This window comes from Carcharhinus amblyrhynchos, chromosome 23, assembly GCF_965287045.1.
Source record: "Carcharhinus amblyrhynchos chromosome 23, sCarAmb.v2.hapA, whole genome shotgun sequence".
NCBI lineage: Eukaryota > Metazoa > Chordata > Chondrichthyes > Carcharhiniformes > Carcharhinidae > Carcharhinus > Carcharhinus amblyrhynchos.
In genome coordinates, this window is record NC_137346.1 from 13906700 (window position 1) to 13927103 (window position 20404).

At 46.1% G+C, this 20404-nt stretch overlaps 1 protein-coding gene across 9 annotated transcripts in view; it reads left to right on the forward strand.

Moving 5' to 3' along the window:
* The window catches only part of rap1gap2a (RAP1 GTPase activating protein 2a), a 248372-nt gene extending 228697 nt beyond the window's left edge, over nt 1–19675 (forward strand). For 6 of the 9 annotated variants that reach the window (XM_080210970.1, XM_080210964.1, XM_080210969.1 and 3 more), the window contains 8 exons: nt 613–750; nt 2538–2635; nt 4091–4204; nt 7185–7308; nt 11859–11946; nt 12641–12717; nt 14587–14636; nt 18367–19675. In XM_080210970.1, coding sequence (XP_080067096.1) covers nt 613–750; nt 2538–2635; nt 4091–4204; nt 7185–7308; nt 11859–11946; nt 12641–12717; nt 14587–14598 — 651 coding nt within the window. In that variant the 3' untranslated portion in view covers nt 14599–14636; nt 18367–19675. The remainder of the gene's footprint in view (nt 1–612; nt 751–2537; nt 2636–4090; nt 4205–7184; nt 7309–11858; nt 11947–12640; nt 12718–14586; nt 14637–18366) is intronic. The other 3 variants (XM_080210967.1, XM_080210973.1, XM_080210966.1) reach the window with 2 other exon arrangements.
* The last annotated feature ends 729 nt before the right edge of the window (nt 19676–20404 follow it).

The following is a 20404-nucleotide window of genomic DNA, read 5'->3' on the forward strand; positions in this document are numbered from 1 at the left end:
TGACCCAAGCTGGGAATCGAACCTGGGTCCCTGGCGCTGTGAGGCAGCAGTGCTAAGTGCTGTGTCGCAATTTCACTTTGAGTGCTGAATTCAATAAATCAGCCAAAACAGAACTTTGCTTGATTGACACTTGAACTACTATATACAAATACCTGCTTATAATCTACTAATAGAGGTATTGTGTTAATTGTATGTCAGTTGTGTTTAATTAGGTGGAGGACATTAATTTGAGTTTCACTTGAGCATATTTAGAGAGACACTAGGGCCTGTTAATTAGTTTATTAGTTCTTGTCTTTATTTTATTCTACTCTACTAGAAAGAGGCAATTATTGAAACTAATGTAGTTCAGCTAGGAGTTATATGCTTGCAATTTGTCACTTCGCAAATGAATGCAAGACTGAGTAAATAATGGATCCCGCGCCAACTTGCTTTCTCAAATAGAAAATGCGTCGTTTGTTGTGTAGCCTGTGCTACAGAGATAAGCTGAACAATGGTGAGACAGCCAGGTAGAAAAATTGTGATGAGCTGGAAAATGATGCGGATTTATATTGCTGAATCAGGGACAGGGACCCTTGTGCATATCACAGACCTGCGTCTTTCTCTCCGAAACAGAGGGCGATCCGTGTTCGCAGCCACTCCATGGAGACCATGGTGTCAAGCCACAAGAAGCACCACAGCGGGGGGTTGCCAGGTAGCCAGAGCGGCGGGATCCCGCACAGCGCCATGGAAATCATCAAGCACCCCCCAAACGTGAGTACACGTCACAGCATCCTTAGGCAACGAAAAACCCCACTCAGTAACCGATAGCCACCGGTCTCAGACCCATCCTGCTGGAAGGCTCATTCGCGGAGACGTCGCGGGATGGAATGAGGGTGGAGGCCATTCGGCACATCACACCCGTGCTAGCTTTTTGAAAGGGCTGTCCAGTTTGTTCCACTGCTCCGCTCTTTTTCCCCAGTGTCCTGCAAATAATGATGGACCACAGTATAAACCGGGAACGTCCTGGGTAGGATCAGTCCAATGCACGCGTCAGCCCATTAGAAGGCAGCCACTTCCCCACAGAAATAAAAGTTTAAGGTTTATTTATTAGTGTCACAAGTAGGCTAACATTAACACCGCAATGAAGTTACCGTGAAAATCCTCCAGTCGCCACACTCCGGTGCCTGTTCGGGTACGCTGAGGGAGGATTTAGCATGGCCTGTGCACCTAACCTCAATCTTTTGGATTGAGAGGGGAAACCGGAGCACCCGGAGGAAACCCACACAGACACGGAGAGAACGTGCGGACTCTGCACAGACAGTGACCCGAGGCTGGAATCGAACTTAGGTCCCTGGTGCTGTGAGGCAGCTGTGCTAAGCAATGTGCCATCGTGCCGGTCCCAAAAAGGCATATGGAAAGCTTCATGAATATAGTGGGTGAAAAAAAAACTACAGGAACCTATGTTTAAGAAGATTAATGTAAATCTCCAAAAAGGGCAAATTCCTGTCCATCATGGCAAATTCCATTAACAAATCACAATAATGATAGTTAAGTTTCATTAGCAAAAATTATATTAGAACTAAAATTGATTTTGAACGCAATTATACTTTAAGCAGTCTGAAAATCTCTCATTCATTCATTAACTGGAGTTCCTTAAAGCAAAGAGAAAGTGGCAAAATACCTGAAACCAAAAGAGAAAATGCTGGAAAACCTCAGCAGGCTTTGACAAAGGATCATCTGGACTCGAAACGTCAGCTCTTTTCTCTCCTTATAGATGCTGCCGGACCTGCTGAGATTTTCCAGCATTTTCTCTTTTGGTGGCAAAACCCTTACTTGATTTGTCACAAAGCCACTGGAAATTTTTGTCAGGCCTACTGACGTTGAGGTGCAGGAATGGTGAGTTCAGAGATGTGGGATATCTATTTGATGTAACTATACATGACACATACAAAACTAAGAGCAGGAGGTGGCCACTCAGCCCCTCGAGTCTGCTCCGCCATTCAGTAAGATCATGGCATTTCTGTTTGTAACTTCAACCCCACATTCCTGCCTACCCCTGCTAAGCTTTCACCCCCTTGTTAATCCAGGATCTATCCGGCTATGCCTCAAAAATATTCAAAGACTCTGCTTCCGCTGCCTTTTGAGGAAGAGAGCCCCAGAGATTCACAACCCCCTGAGAGAAAAATATTCACCCTGGAGCAAACCCTCACTTTTAAACTGTTCTAGACTGTCTTACAAGAGGAAACATCCCCTCCACATCTACCTTGTCAATACCCTTCAGGCTTCAACATGGAGCCAGGCCTGTGAGAGGCACCTTGGGGCATTGCCCAATCTCAGACTGGACACTGGGGGCTCATGATCCAGATTTTGATCCTATCTGCAGTGATGGAGCGGCAGTAGTAAAGGTGGGTACAATTTTGACTTTTAAAAAACATTTAGACAGTACTGGCCCAGCCAGCGATGCCCACATCCCGTAAAATGAATAGAATCGAATTCACCTATTTCTCCAATGACGTAGCAATCTCTTTGTGTAGCAAACTTCTCATTTATTTTGGCAGCAAGTCAAGCTTCTGAAGAGCCCAGTGAAAAGAAGATCGGCTCTCTTCCCTCGTCCCCATACAAGCTCAGACAGTCAGCTGGATGGAAGACCACGCTGGTAAGTGTGTGACCTCCGGAGAGACGCCTTTTCTGCAATTACTTTATCACTCCGTTTTATTTTCCTTATTTTCACTTGCCCCCTTTCCAACTTCTTTGGTGTCCATGGTGCTACAGGTAAGTTGGAATCAATGCAGAATCATAGAACACCTTTATTACGCATTGGATGGTAATAACTGGAATTTACTGTCTACAAGGATGTTGGAAGCAGAGATGATGAATGATTTCAAAAGCAAATTGTTCAGGACATTAGAGGGAAGGAAACTTGCAGATTAAGGGGATAGAATGGGGCTGACTGGATTGTTCCAGTCAGCGTGAACTAGATGGACCAAATGGCCTCCTTGTGGCTATAATGATGGTAACCATGACTAAGAGGCGATGGCCTAGTGGTATTATCGCCAGACTATTAATCCAAAAGCCCAGATAATGTTCCGGGGACCCAGGTTCGAATCCCGCAGATGGTGGAATTTGAATTCAATAAATAAATAGCTGGAATTAAGAACCTACCAACTATGAAACCATTGTCGATTGTCAGTAAAATCCATCTGGTTCACGAGTATCCTTTAGGGGAGGAAAATCTGCCATCCTTACCTGGTCTGGCCTACACAGCAACGTGGTTGACTCTCAGCTGCCCTCGGGCAACTAGGAATGGGCAATAAATGCTGGTCAGTCAGCGACACCTGTATCCAATGGATGAATAACAATATAGGAGTTAGTGGTGAAGTCATTGGTATATAAACCCAAACCATGTTGGCGATTTGTAACTAGGGTTGCCACCTGTAGTTGCACAGTTCCCTGGAGGTTTCCACAAGTCATCTCCAACTGCCTCCCCCAGTCAAATAGCTGTTTCTTTACATCACCAATAAGCAGTGAATATTAAAAATAATAATTTGATGCCTTTTAGAATTTTCTGTCCCCCAAATTGCTTATAAAGCAGTCCATGAACCTCCTCTTAATTCCAAGACATTCCTTGACAATAGTGGAGAATCCTTAACCCTATAAAAATGGTCCCTGTTTTTTAAGACAGCTACTAAGTTCAGGGTAAGGTTATGTTTTGAGTGACCCGCCATTTATTTTTAACAGTTGATAATTATGATAACAAGAGCAGCTTAACAATGCTGGAGATTTACCTGAATGAATTTGGATGTTTGAGCATTTTTATTGAAAATAACTGAGGGAGGATGTCCTTGCCATCGAGGAAGGACAGTGAAGTTTTACCTGGCTGATCTCTGGTAGATCTTTCAGTTGAAGCCAGGTAGCTGTGAAATGCCCGATTATAAATGGGATGAATTTCACAACACCAGGAGGCAAGGTTATTGTAGAGAATGACAACTCTGTGATTTCAAAGTCTCTCTCTGTGACCTGCATGACGTTAAGTCACAAATTCAGTGGGAGAACAGTTAGCACGTTTCCTAAAGGTGGCACTGACATGTTGGTTTGAATTTTTCTGTGACAGTGAAAGTCTGTCGAGTTTGACCAGGACTCCAGAGAGTGGTCAGATCTCATCGGACATCAGATGGGAAACATCCTCCAACCCAAGCTCTCCTGAAATGGGTCCCAACAAAGACAGGTAACGTGGGCAACGTTAATCCCCAGGATAAACACAAGTGCACACCTCTATAGACTTTTTCCAATGACAACTTTTTTTTACATTTGAAATTGTATCTTTAACAATCTGTGTGACAATAGGAAATGTGGCCAAGAGTTGCTCATGAACTTTTCCTGTTCCGCTTGCTCATACTTATTGTAGGGTCCGTTCATAATAAGAACATAAGAAATAGGAGCAGGAGTAGGCCATCTAGCCCTTCGAGCCTGCCCCGCCATTCAATAAGATCATGGCTGATCTGTCGTGTCTCGGTTCCACATTCCTGCCCTCTCCCCATAACCCTTAATCCCCTCTCTTATCAAAAACCCATCAACCCGCGTCTTAAAAATATTTAGCGAGGCAGCCTCCACCACTTCAACGGGCAGAGAATTCCAGAGATTCACCACCCTTTGAGCGAAGAAGTTCCTCCTCACATCCGTTCTAAACCATCCCCCCTTTATCTTGAGGCTGTGCCCCCTAGTCCCACTATCCTTTCTGAGCGGGAAGAGTCTCTCCACCTCTATCCTATCCATCCCATTCATCATCTTATACGTCTCAATGAGATCTCCCCTCATTCTTCTAAACTCTAACGAGTACAAGCCTAGTTTATTCAGCCTCTCCTCATAGCTCAACCCCCTCAACTCCGGCATCAGCCTAGTAAACCTCCTCTGCACTCCCTCCAAGGCCAAAATATCCTTGCGTAAGTACGGCGCCCAAAACTGCACACAGTACTCCAGCTGCGGCCTCACCAATGCCCTGTACAGCCGCAGCAAGACCTCCCTACTTTTATATTCAATCCCCCTCGCTATGAAGGCCAGCATCCCATTCGCCTTCCTGACCACCTGCTGCACCTGCAGGCTGGGTTTTTGCGACTCATGCACAAGGACCCCAAGGTCCCTCTGCACCGTCGCCTGCTGCAGTTTTTCGCCACGTAAGTAATAGTCCTTCCTACCATTATTCCTACCAAAGTGAACCATTCATTCCTCAGAATAGATAGAGACAGCACTGATATATTGACTTTCTTTTATTGAGCAAAATTTAAAATTAACACATTACAGAGAGCGAAAAAACTGGAAGAGAGAGAGATACTGGCAAAATTGTATTGTACTGGTCTTGAAAACAGACTTGATCCAAACTGACTGAAGAACATAAGTTTTCCATTATCTCGTATTGAAATTGGTTGGTACAAGCTGTCTCTAACTTTCATAAACAGTTTGCAGCTGTGGCCATAAAAAGTTTTGTTTTGGCTTATGATAAAGGCTTGTTTCTGCTACCATTGTAATTTCAAAGAATTTCTCGAGCTGATCCCAGCATGCCTGCCTAGGTCAAAATGTGGTCAAGTTAACTTGAGAAGCTTAGCATTTAAATGTAATTGCATAGGCAGACCTATCTTAAAATAATGGCTTTGCATTAATGGTGCAAACAGAGCTAAGCCTGCAGAGGATCCCTCGCTTGTTATATTATATGGGTGCAAAGGGCATTAAAGTGTCCAATCAGCTATGATCATAATAAATAGCAGAACAGGCTCAATGGGGAGAATGGCCCCTTCCTATGTTCCTATTATCTTTCCCAAACACCTGAACCATGTCCTTTCGATCTGTTGATACTCCAGTGATGTGCCATGTTAATATACCGCAGCTGGAACTTTCCAGACATTCACATCAGCGGGATTTTCCAGTCTCATCAATGGTTCACTCCCACTGCAGGTTTCATGGCAGGAAGGGATACATTCAATGGCTAACCTCATTGAAATTGGTGATACCACAGTGATTAGCACTGCTGTCTCGACCTGGGTTCGATTCTGGCCTCAGGTGACAGTCTGTTGCACGTTCTCCTAGGGTCTGCATGGGTTTCCTCAGGGTGCTCCGGTTTCCTCTCACAGTCCAAAGATGTGCAGGTTAGGTGGATTGGCCATGCTGAATTGTCCATTAGCGTCCCAGGATGTGTAGGTTAGGGGATTAGGGTGAAAGGTGGGTCTGGATAAGATGCTCTGTCAGAGAGTGGATGCAGACCCAATGGGCCGAATGGCCTCCTTCTGCATTGTAGAGGTTCCATGATTCCATAACCAGAAGATCCCACAGCCAGCCAATGGCGGGCCACCTCCTGCCTCTGCGAAACGCACGGCGGATTGCATGGTAAATCCCACCCCATCTCTCTCTGAGGCTCGATCTGTCCCATCATCTAAGGGGTGGTGATGGCTTAGTGGTATTATCGCTAGACTAGTAACCAGAAACTCAGTTAACAATCAGGGGATCTGGTTCTAATCCCACCATGGCAGGCGGTGAAATTTGAATTCAATAAAAAATATCTGGAATTAAGAATCTACTGATGATCATGAAACCATTGTCGATTGTTGGAAAAACCTATCTGTTTCACAAATGTCCTTTAGAGAAGGAAACTGCAGTCCTTATCTGGTCTGGCTTACATGTGCCTCCAGAGCCACAGCAATGTGGTTGGGTCTCATCTGCCCCCTGAACAAGGGCAACTAGTGATAGACAATAAATGCTGGCCAGTTAGCGATGCCCATACCCCACGATTCAATGATGAAAAAAATCATTCACTCGCCCTCAAATCCTATTTGGACTCATTGTTGGTGATGCTGTTGTACCGCGAGACAAAGGCACAATCCCAGCTTCTCATGTTGTCTCTCATTCGGTGGCATGGTGGCACAGTGGTTAGCGCTGCTGCCTCGCAGCACCAGGGATCTGGGTTCAGTTCCTGGCTCGGGTCACTGTCTGTGTGGAATTTGCCCATTCTCCCTCTGTCTGCGGGTGCTCCAGTCTCCTCCCACAGTCTGAAATAGGTGTTGGCTAGGTGCATTGGCCACGCCAAATTCTCCCTCAGTGTTACCCGAACAGGTGGCATGGAGTGTGGCACCAAGGGGGCTGTCACAGTAATTTCATTGCAGTGTTAATATAACTCAGGACGCTCAAAAATAAACTTAAAAATATAACTTATTCTTCAGCAGAGCCTTCAGCAAACTCAAGGAGAACGGCAGAGGCAACATCTCCCGTTCCTCATCGAGCACGAGCAGTTTCAGCAGCACTGCTGGCGAGAATGAAGTATTGGAGGAGTACGAGGGTGGGACAGTGAGTATATGTGGGGACGGCCTTGGGGAGACCAGATGGACCAGGCACACTACGGATGAGTGAGGTTAACCTGACTGATACAAACTGTCAGTGTAAGAAAGTCTTAGCATCATCGCATACAGAATAAAAGCACAATATTGTGGGGGGGGTGCTGGAGTTCTGAAATAAGAGCCAAAAGTGCTGGCAGCATCTGTGGAGAGAGAAACAGAGTCAGCATTCCTCTTCTTTGCAGAAATCCTGTTTCGCTCTCCTCAAAGCCTGCGTGACCACCTGGAATCATACAGGTAGACCCCAGGTTCTAAGCCTGGCTTGTGTTGAGTTTGCTAATCTTAAGTAAGGCAGCAGTCCGGTGCACTTGGCCTCAGCACTTCTGCCACAGAGACAGTAAAATATAACATTACGTAGAGTTCCTCACTCTGGATCTCTACCCAGTGAGACCCAAGGCTGTTTCCTTGGTCATGGCTCGGCCAAGCAGAGTCATCTTTTCAACCACTGAATCACTGAACTGCTACGGTGCAGAAGGAGGCCATTTGACCCATCATCGCTGCACTGGCTGTCCAAATGAGCATCATGATTTCGTGCCATTCCCTTGGCACTCTGGATCTCTACCCAGTGACGCTGACAACATTTAAAAGGCATTTGGACAGATACATGGATAGGAAAGATTTAGAGGATGTGGGCCAAATGCAGGCAAAATAGGGTTAGCTCAGATGGGCGTCCTGGTTGGCATGGACCAACTTGGGGTGAAGGGCCTGTCTCCGTGCTGTTGATTCTGTGATGCCCTAATGGAAATCCGTGTGTATGTTGGAGTAATGGGGGCAGTATTTACCAACCCAGTTCTACTCCTTGAGTGCTTCAGGCACACAGTCAGAATCAGGAGTGCCAGTGGACCTGACACTCCCATACTTATATATAGTAAGAAGTCTCACAGCGCCAGGTTGAAGTCCAACAGATTTATTTGGAATCACGAGCTTTCGGAGTGCTGTTCCTTCATCAGTTAAGCAAGCAGCGCTCCAAAAGCTCATGATTCCAAATAAACGTGTTGGACTTTAACCTGGCATTGTGAGACTTCATACTGTGCCCACCTCAGTCCAATGCTGGCATCTCCACATCATACTTATATATAAGTGAGGTTCCCTGATTGGGCAGGAATCAGTACCTCAATCAGGGAGTTCATACTCCATGAGTGGGCATGGCCTTGTGGAAGTCAATATGCCACCCTCCACATAAATACAATCAAATAGCATCTAACACCCAATGTCATGAAGGATAGCCTCTTAAGGAAGGTTCTGGTTTGGGGGAAGAGGGCCACTGTGTAACCCACGGTGTCCCTTTCAGAAAGAAAGACAAGGAAAACAAAATAGGCCCAAATTTTCCCCACCGTGGCAAAGGAATAATTTCCACTGCCCAACCCACATCTAACTGCCCACAGGCTGTGGGAATACTGTGTACAGTTCTGCTCACCCTATTATAGAAAGGATATTATTAAACTAGAAAGAGTGCAGAAAAGATTTAGTAGGATGCTACCGGGACTTGATGAACCTCGGGTCAGTAGTTTTAGCTGGGGGAAGGGTAATTATGAGGCCATTAGGAGAGAATTAGGAAGCATAGGTTGGACTAGGAGATTACAGGGACTAGGAACGTCTGAAATGTGGAGTTTTTTCAAGGAGCAGCTACTGTGGGTCTGTGATAGGTATGTCCCTGTCAGGCAAGGAGGAATTGGTAGGGCTAGGGAACCGTGGTGCACAAAAAAAGTTGATTTGTTGGTTAGGAAGAAGAAGGAGGCTTATGTTCGGATGAGGCTTGAGGGCTCGGGTAGTGCAGTAGAAAGCTTTAGATTGGCTAGGAGGGAGTTGAAGAGGGAGTTAAGAAGGGCTAGAAGAGGGCATGAGATGACTTTGGCTGATAGGATTAAGGAGAATCCTAAGGCGTTCTAGAGGTATGTCAAGAACAGAAGGTTGGTTAGGGCAAGATTAGGGCCAGTTACAGACAGTAGGGGGAAGTTGTGTGTGGAACCGGAAGAGATTGGAGAGGCATTGAACCATTATTTCTCTTCGGTGTTCACGCAGGACGATATGAATGTAGCTGAGGAGGTCACTGGGGTGAAGGGGTGTAAAATAGAAAGTATTGCAGTTGATACAGAGGATGTGTTGGATATTCTAGAAGGGTTGAAAATAGATAAGTCCCCTGGTCCAGACGGGATTTACCCTAGGATTCTATGGGAGGCAAGAGAGGTGATTGCAGAGCCACTGGCTCTGATCTTCAGGTCGTCGTTGGTCTATGGTATAGTACCGGAAGATTGGAGGACAGCGAATGTTGTCCCATTGTTTAAGAAGGGGAACAGAGACTTCCCTGGGAATTATCGACCAGTGAGTCTTACTTCTGTAGTGGGCAAGGTTTTAGAAAGAATTATTAGGGATAGGATTTATAGTTATTTGGAGAGTAATGAATTGATTAGAGATAGTCAGCATGGTTTTGTAGCGGGAAGGTCGTGCCTTACTAACCTTATTGAGTTCTTTGAGAAGGTGACCAAAGAGGTGGATAGGGGTAAGGCAGTAGACGTGGTATATATGGATTTTAGTAAGGCGTTTGATAAGGTTCACCATGGTATGCTTCTGCAGAAAATGCAGATGTATGGGATTGGTGGTAATTTAGGTACTTGGATCAGGAATTGGTTAGCAGATAGGAGACAGAGGGTGGTGGTTGATGGTAATTATTCATCATGGAGTTCGGTTACGAGTGGTGTGCCTCAGGGATCTGTTTTGGGGCCACTGCTGTTTGTAATCTTTATTAATGATCTGGATGAGGGTATAGTTGGGTGGATTAGTAAGTTTGCTGATGACACCAAAGTCGGAGGTGTGGTAGATTGTGAGGAAGGGTGTCGAAGTTTGCAGGGTGACTTGGACAGGTTGCAGAGCTGGGCCGCGAGGTGGCGGATGGAGTTTAATGCGGAGAAGTGTGAGGTAATCCATTTCGGTAGGAATAACAGATGTGTTGAGTATAGGGCTAACGGGAGGACTTTGAATAGAGTGGAGGAGCAGAGGGATCTAGGTGTATGTGTACACAGATCCCTGAAAGTTGGGAATCAAGTAGATAAGGTTGTTAAGAAGGCGTACGGTGTCTTGGCGTTTATTGGTAGGGGGATTGAATTTAGGAGTCGCAGCGTCATGTTGCAACTGTACACAACTCTGGTGCGGCCGCACTTGGAGTACTGTGTGCAGTTCTGGTCCCCACATTACAGGAAGGATGTGGAGGCTTTGGAGAGGGTGCAGAGGAGGTTTACCAGGATGTTGCCTGGTATGCAGGGGAGGTCCTATGAGGAGAGACTGAGGGATTTGGGGTTGTTTTCACTGGAAAGAAGGCGGCTAAGAGGGGATCTTATAGAAACATATAAGATGATTAGAGGTTTAGATAGGGTGGATGGTGATAGCCTGTTTCCTCGGATGGAGAAAGCTAGCACGAGGGGGCATGGCTTTAAATTAAGGGGGGGTAGTTATAGGACGGATGTCAGGGGCAGGTTCTTTACCCAGAGGGTGGTGAGGGACTGGAATGCCCTGCCTGCTGCAGTTGTAAATGCGCCTAGTTTGGGGGCGTTTAAGAGATTGGTGGATAGGTTTATGGACGAAAAGGGATTGGTTTAGATTAGTGGGTCAATGTTTTTTTTTAAAAATAAGACTGGTCGGCGCAACATTGTGGGCCGAAGGGCCTGTTCCGCGCTGTAATGTTCTATGTTCTATGTTCTATGTTTGAGTTATAAGGAGAGGCTGGATAGACTGGGACTTTATTCTCTGGAGAGTAGGTGGCTTAGGGGTGATCTTATAGAAGTCTATAAAATAATGAGGGGCATAGATCAGCTAGATAGTCAACATCCTTTCCCAAGGTAGGGGAATCTAAAACTAGAGGATATAGGTTTAAGGTGAGAGGGAAGTGTCCAGAAGGGCAATTCTTTCATACAGAGGGTGGTGAGTGTCTAGAACAAGTTGCCAGAGGCAGTAGTAGAGGCGGGTACAATTTTGTCTTTTAAAAAACATTTAGACAGATGTATGGATAAGATGGGTATAGCGAGATATGGGCCAAATGCGGGCAATTGGGATTAGCTTAGCGGTTAAAAAAACCTTTTAAAAAAAAGGGGCAGCATGGACAAGTGAGGCTAAAGGGCCTATTTCCATGCTGTAAACCACTATGAGTCTATGAGATTCACCAGACCTTGGCAGGAGAGATTTCCATTAATGCAGAGTGGCGGCGCTGTCTACAGGGGATATGTAATATCTGTAAACAAGGCAAACCACAGCAAGGCCCTTCAACCAATCAGAGTGATGTATCCTCACTGACAGCTGGATTTTCCAAGCCCCGAGATAGAGGCGAGCGGAAGCAGAGTTGGGGTCTGGGGTTTTCAGGGAAAAATGGGGGAGGGGGGTTGGTGGTGGAGAGGGGAGATAGTGGTGGGCATGTTGTTACTATTACAATAATATTCAAGCCATTGTGTAAAACATGGTAACATCGGGGACTAATTACTGATCAGTTGCCTAATGCTCTTTCTATCCTTACAGCCATCTCCTTTCAGATCAGATGTTTTTGCCTACAGCAATGAAAACCAAAGCGGCTCAAGTCAAACAAGCTTGTGCAAGAGCCCCACAGGTCTGTACGTCTACACTCACACATTCCCACCACTTTATTCCCTATTCAGAAAACTCACCCGCTTGCCCCAGTGGTTGTACAGACAGTTGAGGGAAGAGTAAATGAGGATGATTTTATTCTGTACGTGTTGTTATGATCTGGAAGATTGGTGGAAGCAGATTCAGTAATAGCTCACAAAAGGGGGAACTACATACAGAAGTGGCACAGTGGTTAGCACTGCTGCCTCCCATCCATTGATAACTTACTTTATAAAGGGGACCATCCATTCAGAAATAGCCTTGTTGGCTGTCCCAGGCTATTTGGAACCCCAGGCCCTTGTTGAGATGATCGAAGACTGATGCCTGCCAAAATCAGAGGGAATGATGGAGGAGACCAGTAGACAGCAGGAGACCACAGACAGATACCTGAATGGATGGTCCCCTTTATAAAGTAAGTTGTCAATGGATGGGAGGCTGGTTTGAGTGATGGACTGGGCTTCGTCCACAACCCTTTCTAATTCCTTGCGGTCTTGGGCAGAGCAGGAGCCGTCCCAAGCTGTGAGGAAAGAGTGCTTTCTATGGTGCATCTGTAAAGGTTGGTGCCTCAGTTGAAAAGCAAGCTGGGGTTAGTCAGGACCCATGAGCTGACACCTGCCATCACAGAGCACTGCACTGTGTATTTATACTTTTTGAGTGTTTATTACTTTCCTCCGCAGACACTGCAAAGTGTAAAACCTCTCCAAGATCGACTTTGAAATTCCGTTTTGAGAAACTCCACCACAGCTCAAACCCGGTAAGTACGCTTGGCGCTCGGACCAGCCCCTGCTTTGTACTGTTTCGTTACATTTGATTAACTCCTCCATTTGTTTGTATACCCTTTGCCAGGATTGCAATAATTCAGCGGCAATATTTCCCCCCCCTCACCCCTCACCCCTCCCCCCACCACCACCTCCCCCTACCACCTCCCCATACTGCCCCTCCTCACCCCCTTCCCTCCTCCCCATGGTTGGGTCCTTCAAAACCTTTAGGACTGAGGTGAGGAGAAATTTCTTCACCCAGCGGGTGGTGAATGTGTGGAATTCACTACCACAGAATGCAGCTGAAGTCAAAACATTGTGTGATCTCAAGAAGAAATTAGATTTAGCTCTTGGGGCTAAAGGGATTGAGGGATATGGAGGGGAAGGGGGGATCAGGATATTGAATTTGATGATCAGCCATGATCCAAGTGAATGGTGGAGTAGACTCACAAGGTCAAATGGCCTACTCCTATTTCTATATTTCTATGTAAAAATGGCAGAATTGACCCAATTCCAGGATTCCCAGCCTGATTTTCGATGCTCCCGGTTTCTGCCAGCATGAGAATAAGGCTCTGGGCTGGTTTGAGTCAGAAGGCTGCATCCTGCAGTCCCCACCTGGCCAGCTTCGCTGAGGGAATAGGCCCCTCCCAGCCCCCTGCACTTTTCATGGAGTCAGGTCAGCTTTTCAACAGCTCATAGTTCCCTTAGAGCTGTCATGACCATCATCTGAAGGAAGGAAACATTTGAAAGCTAGCTCAACAGGTCTTGCCCATGCCCCTTTGCCAATCAATGCACCTCTACCCATCCCCAGTGGCCATTCAAATCCACCATGTCTATCTCTGCCTCTCCAGCCACTCCCAGTGGTCCCTTAAATCTTCAATGCCAATCTATGGCACTTCCATGCCCATTCACCCAGAATACACTCGGTGCACAATCAGCGACCCCTATAGTAACAATTGCACGGGTGGAAGAGCTTTAGAAATCGTCATTCATTCAGATTTTTATTTTTAATATCTGCTTTTATTACAGCCCTATAAAAGTGAGCATAATCCTGACTTTTGAAAGTATCAGTAGCAGAAACTGCCTGCACTTGACACTCTTTATTTTGTGCACATAAACATGGTCCACAATAAACGGTGCAATTCACAATGTAGTTCTAAGAGAAGGAGTGTCACTCCAGCAAAATGTGCCCTTGGGTGCAGCTGTTTCAACAGACTAATGGATGTCAGGGCTCTCAGCCAAGAATATATAATGAGGCTTGAGATACTGGAAATCTGAAATGAAAACAGAAAATGCTGGAAATACTCAGTAGGTCAGTCAGCACAGTGGGGAGATAAAAGGGGGTTAACATTTTAAGTCAATGATGTGTCATCAGAAGAGGAAGAAGTTGCAGATTTATAATTTATAAACCCAGGGATAAAGGGCGAGGAAAGTCTGTGATGAAGTGGTGGGCAGGAGTGATTAAATAGGAAAAGAGATGATGGTGCAACCGATGGAAGTGCCATAGGTTGGCATTGAGGGTATAGGGGAGCATTGCGGGTGGCTAGAGAGGCAGGGATTGATGTGGTGGATCTGAGGAGCCAGTGGAGATGGATAGAAGCATTCAAACAGGGAGTGGCTGGGGACATTGGTGAAACCAAAGCTGGATCCAGTGGAGGTGTAAATGGTCACAACAGAGGCATTGCCATCTCTTGTTCTGTGAGGAATTGGGAACGATGGTTGTGATCTAAAATTGTTAAATTCAAAGGTGCTTCACTATTCTAATTTGTTAAATGAAAGGTCACTATTCTATTGCTATTCTTCAGTATTCTGTTCGTTAATATTTAACCTAAAGTTGAGTTGATTATATTCTTAATTTTTTTAAGCAGGGTCATTAGCAGGAGTCATTACCCACCTGACTACACACACTTGTGAGGTAAGTCCTTTCACATGTTTTATCTCCTTGTGTACATATGTTTAAAAATAACCAACATATCCTCATTGGCATAGGTAGCAATTTTTGTTCGTTCATAACATGTGGGAATCTTAGAATCGTAGAATCCCTACAGTGCAGAAGGAGGCCATTCGATCCATTTGCACTGACCACAACCCCTGTCCCCGTCACCCCTCGTATTTACTCTGCTAATCCCTCTGACACCAGGGTTAATTTAGCATGGCCAATCAACCTAACCCATACATTTTTGGACTGTGGGAGGAAACTGGAACACCCAGAGGAAACCCACGCAGATATGAAGGGAATGTGCAAACTCCACACAGACAGTGACCCAAAGCTGGAATTGAACCCGGACCCCTGACGCTGTGAGGCAGCAGCACTAACCACTGTGCCACCGAGTCGCTAGCAAAGCCAGCTTTCGTTGCTCATTCCTAATTGCCCTCAAACTGAGTGGTTTAATGAGTTATTCACAAGGACAGTTAAGAATCAAGCACCTTGCTGCAGGCCCAGAATTACAGGTAGATCAGATCAGGTACGGACGGCAGATTAGTGCCATTAGTGAAGCAGGCAATAACTTCATGGTCAATCTTACTGAGACTAATGCTTCCAATTTCAGATGTTACAATTAATCAAGTGAATCATTTAATTTAATTCAAATTCCACCAGCTGTCACTATATAGGGTTTTGATGAGTGAGTACAGTTCTGAAGTACAACACAAGGACACACAAGAACACAAGACTGTATGTAGTTCTGGTCACCCTATTATGGAAAGGATATTATCAAACTAGAAAGAATACAGAAAAGATTTACTAGGATGCTACCTGGATTTGATGCTTTGCGTTATTAGGAGAGGCTGGATAGACTGGGACTTTTTTCCCTGGAGCATAGGAGGCTTGGAGGTGAACTTATAGCGGTCTATAAAATAATGAGGGCCATAGATCAGCTAGATAGTCAATATCTTTTCCCAAAGGTAGGGGAGTCTAAAGGTAGAGGACTTAGGTTTAAGGTGAGAGGGGAGAGATACAAAAGGGTCTACAGAGCGTGGGGAGTGTCTGGAACGAACTGCCAGAGGCAGTAACAGAGACCGATATAATCTGTCTTTTAAAAAGCATTTAGACAGTTACATGGGTAAGATGGGTATAGAGGGATATGGGCCAAATGCAGGCAATTGGGACTAGCTTAGTGATGAAAGAAAAGGGCAGCATGGACAAGTTGGGCCAAAGAGCCTGTTTCCATGCTGTAAACCTCTATGACTCAATGACCAGAAATAGAAGCAGGATTAGGCCACCAGGCCCTTCAAGCCTGCCCCGCCATTCGATACGATTATGGCTGATTTATTTTGGCCTTAGCTCCTTTTCTGTGCCATTTCTCCACAGCCCTCTCTCCCTCGATCTGTCAAATATTTATCCACCTCCACTTTAAATACTTCTATTGATCCAGCCCCACTACCCCTGGGGGCAGAGAGTTCCAGAGATTCACTGCCCTCTGCGAGAAGACTTTTCTACACACCTCAGTTTTAAATGGGAATGAATAGGAGCACAATTTTTGTCTCTTTCCCTGAGGCAGGATATGGGGTAAGATGGAAGCCCAAGCACATGCTCTGGGGAATGTGGGTTCAAATCCTACCATGGCAGCTGGTGGAATTTCAATTCAATTCCTAGATCTCAAATGTAAAAAAGCTAGTCACAATAATGGTGACCACGACAGCTATTGTTTTATCTGGTTCATTAAAGGAAAGAAAATCTGCTGGCCTACTTGTGAATCCAGACCCATAACAACTTAGAGCTGCACGGTGGCACAGTGCTTAGCACTGCAGCCTCACAGCACCAGGGACCCGGGTTCGATTCCAGCCTTGGGTTACTGACTGTGTGGAGTTTGCACATTGTCTGCGTGGCTTTCCTCTAGGTGCTCCACTTTCCTCCCACATTCCAGGAATATGCAGGTTAGGTGGATTGGCCGTGCAAAATTGCCCCTTACTGTCTCAAGATGTGTAGATTAGTTGGATTAGCCATGGGAAATGTCTGGGTTACGGGATAGGACCTGGATAAGATACTCTGTCAGAGAGTCGGTGCAGATGCAATGCACCAAATGGTCTCTTCTGCACTGTAGGGATTCTATTCTATGATGAATGTGGTTGACTTTTAAGTGCCTTCTGAAACAGACTGACAAGCCACTCAGTTCAAGGGCAATTAGGGATCAATGACAAATGCTGGACTTCCCAATGGCACCCACAATCCATGAAAGAATAAAGAGGGACAAAACTCAATTGGTCCCCAGGATTAGCAGGCTGACTTTTGAGGACAGACCTAGTAGGTTGGGCTTACTATATTTAGTGGCATCTGGAAGAATGAGGAGATGCCACTGAATCTGAGAGAGCTTGATAAGGTAGACACTTTCTCTTGGTTGGCAAATTTACAACAAGGATCATTAGTCTCAGGATAAGGGGATGGCCATTGAAGACAGAGGTAAGAATCATCTTCACCCAGAGCTGTGGGTACTCAGTCAGTGGCTGTATTAAAGTTTAAGTTTATTTATTAGTATCACAAGTAGGCTTACATTAACACTGCAATGAAATTACTGTGAAAATCCCCTAGTCGCCACAGTCCGGCGCCTGTTTGGTAGGGAGAATTTATCATGGCTAACGAACCTAACCCGCACATCTTCGGACTGTAGGAGGAAACCGGAGCACCCAAAGGAAACCCACGAAGACATGGGGAGAATGTGCAAACTGCACACAAGCAGCGACCCAAGGCGGGAATCAAACCCGGGTCCCGGGCGTTGTGAGGCAGTAGTGTTAACCACTGTGCCACCGTGCCAATTTCTAAATATGCCTGGCACCAAACCCAGTTGTCGTTCCAGCACAAGTCATGGGTACAAGAGGGTAGTTACATGGGGTTGCGGGGATAGAGTCTGAGTGAGATTGTTGTCGGTGCAGGCTCGATGGGCAGAATGGCCTCCTTCAGCACTGTAGGGTTCTAGGACATGATAGCACCTTCAGGAGTTAAGGAGGGCAAATTGAAAGGAGAGTGAATTTTTGAAAAATGAGCTGGGAATTTCCTTGCTCACCAGCGTCTCATCGACTGGTGTTTACCAGCGACCAGTATCCAGAGCATTGTTGGACCTGAAATTGGATATTATGTTATTGTACTGTCCGATATCCAATTCCACTCTCTGCAGTTATAATAGAGATTTTAATCTCTTTAAAATGAACAACTCAAGATCACTATACAAAGCAAATGTACAAAAAGAAAACATTACAAGGGTGGCACCGTGGTTAGCACTGCTGCCTTGCAGCACCACGGACTCTGGTTCAATTCCCGGCTTGGGTCACTGTCCGTATGGGGTTTGCACATCCTCCCCGTGTCTGTGTGGGTTTCTTCCAGGTACTCCGGTTTCCTCCCACAGACTGAGAGACGTGCTGGTTAGGTGCGTTGACCTAAACAGGCACTGGAGAGTGGAGACTAGGGGAATTTCGTAGTAACTTCATTACAGTGTGAATGTCAACCCTTCTTATAAATAATAAATAAACTTCTGACTTTACTTTAAAGCATTAAGAAGTGCTACGTTAATATTACACAGACTAAAGTCCAGACCCTGGTTTTTAAACTGCTTAAGAGGTTTATGTTGAAGAACACTGGTTTTGTTGATCTTGAGCTGTTGTCTATACTCGCTGCAAAGAAAGTAATTCATCCGGAATGTATTATTTTTCAGTGAGCACCATTTCAGGGATAATCCAGCTAACAGTCAGAGATGCCCTTCAATCCTCCCAACAGCTAGTGGAAAATTGCATTCAGCTCAAATGTAGCTACTGCCAGTTCACCTTGAACTGCACCCGTCCCTCCTGCATCTAAACACGCACCTTGCTTCACCTAGACAGGATGGAGATCGCCAAGAAACCTTGTCCCATGTCTGCTGTCACAGGGGTTCAGGTAGCCCACTCCACCTTCACAACAGCGCTATTCAGAGCCCGCCCGTTGCTTGAACAGTCTTAAGTACGTCCACAGTGTAAGTGTGAGGCAACACCGTGGTGTGGGTTACCTTCAGAATCTCAGTGTCCCTTGGTTTCCATGCCAGCTTTTCTGAAGTATCTTGGGCAATGCAGGTGCCGTTGGAAAAGCCTTAAGTTCCTCGCCTATCTTGCAACGGAAATACCTGGGACAGGTATTGAAGGAGCAACTGCGTCCCTTGAAAGCAGAGGAGCCCAGAGATCTCTGAACGCAACACAAAGACTCTGAGGTGAACTAGCTGCCCCCCACCAAAGGGTGGCAAGGCCAGGGACGTTAATGTTTGAATCCATTGCCCCTCTCAACCCGACGCCAAACTTGTCTAGTCGCCCTGAGACGGTGATGCGGCCATACCTGGACCCCTGTCAATGTTGCTTTGCACAGTAGTTGTATCAGAGCCTAAACCATGTGTTGTGACCTGTTGTCCACCATGTTTACACTGCCAATTAACAAAGATGTTCCTTGTGCCCTGCTTGGTTTGTTGTCTGTATATCTGATGTTACATTTAAATGCGATAGATGTACAAAATAAAAATCTGTCTCTTTTGGACCTGGATTTTTGAGGGTGATGGGAAAATGTCTGCACCGAGGCAAACTGTTCAACAGGACGCTTTAATTTATCCCTGATTGAAATGCCTTTTGAGAGGTTCTGTCGATTTTATTTTTCTCCTTCATCATCTTGTCCAATTTTCTGTCAGTTTATCTCCCTCTCTCTGTCCGTTCGGCTTCAGAATGTCTGGCACACGGCCCGTCCCCAGAGATTGCCACCCAGAGCTGGACACCGAGTGGCAGCAATGGCTCCCCACCCCCCCTCCATACCCTTCACTAGGATTGGGAACCGAAGGGGAATGTGTCCTGAGCTGTCCACCTCTGTGGCGCCATGTCTGAGTGCCCCCAGAGCAGCAACGTACACTGGTGCCATCCCCACGTGTGCTTGTACGCCCATGCCAAGTGTCAGTGCCACTCCCACATGCCCCCTCATTCCACATAGCACCGTCATCTACAGACAATTCAACTCCCACCACACTCCCCCCCCCCCCCCCCCCCCGACAATTGATAATACCGAGCTCATTCCCCCTACCCCATGCCCATTCCTCAACATTTCGAAACTGTACGCAGAAAGAAAGCTCGATTCTTCGTCCAAAGCTTGACACACAAATGCATTGCAGCCCTGTCACGGATTTTGTGCAGGCCACCCCTCCGCACCACCACTACCCACCTCCCCCCACCCCGCCATCCCCCTGCCTCTCTCCACCCCACCTCGCCTTCAGCCCTGGAAGATCTGTCGGCCGTTTTGCGCTTCCCTGGTGCTATTTCAGTTCGTTTTACAAATGAGTGAAAGAGTTTTGTGGAAGTTTGGCATTAAATTATTGCTCCCTTTGTGGGAAGGTGTTTGGTAAACTTGTTGGGGACTGTTGTCCCCTCACCCTGTCCTAATGCGTATCATCTTTGTAAAATTGACACCCACTCAAAACAAGGCGGGCAGATGAACATTGGTGCAGTTGGTGTTGCCTTTCCACTTCACTGGGGAGAGAAAGAAATCGTCACTTTTTTTTGCATGAAGGCGGTCTCTTGTGTTTAGAAAGGCCGTGTTTGGTGGCCCAAAGCAGCTCTGTAGCGGCTGTGATAAGCCACAGGCAGCTGAGGGCCAGAGCTGAGAATTTGGCAATCTTTGCCAGACGCTGCCATGGCTTCATGTCACAGAGGGGGCAGAGATTCTGGGCGAATGCACATTCTTCCAGCTTG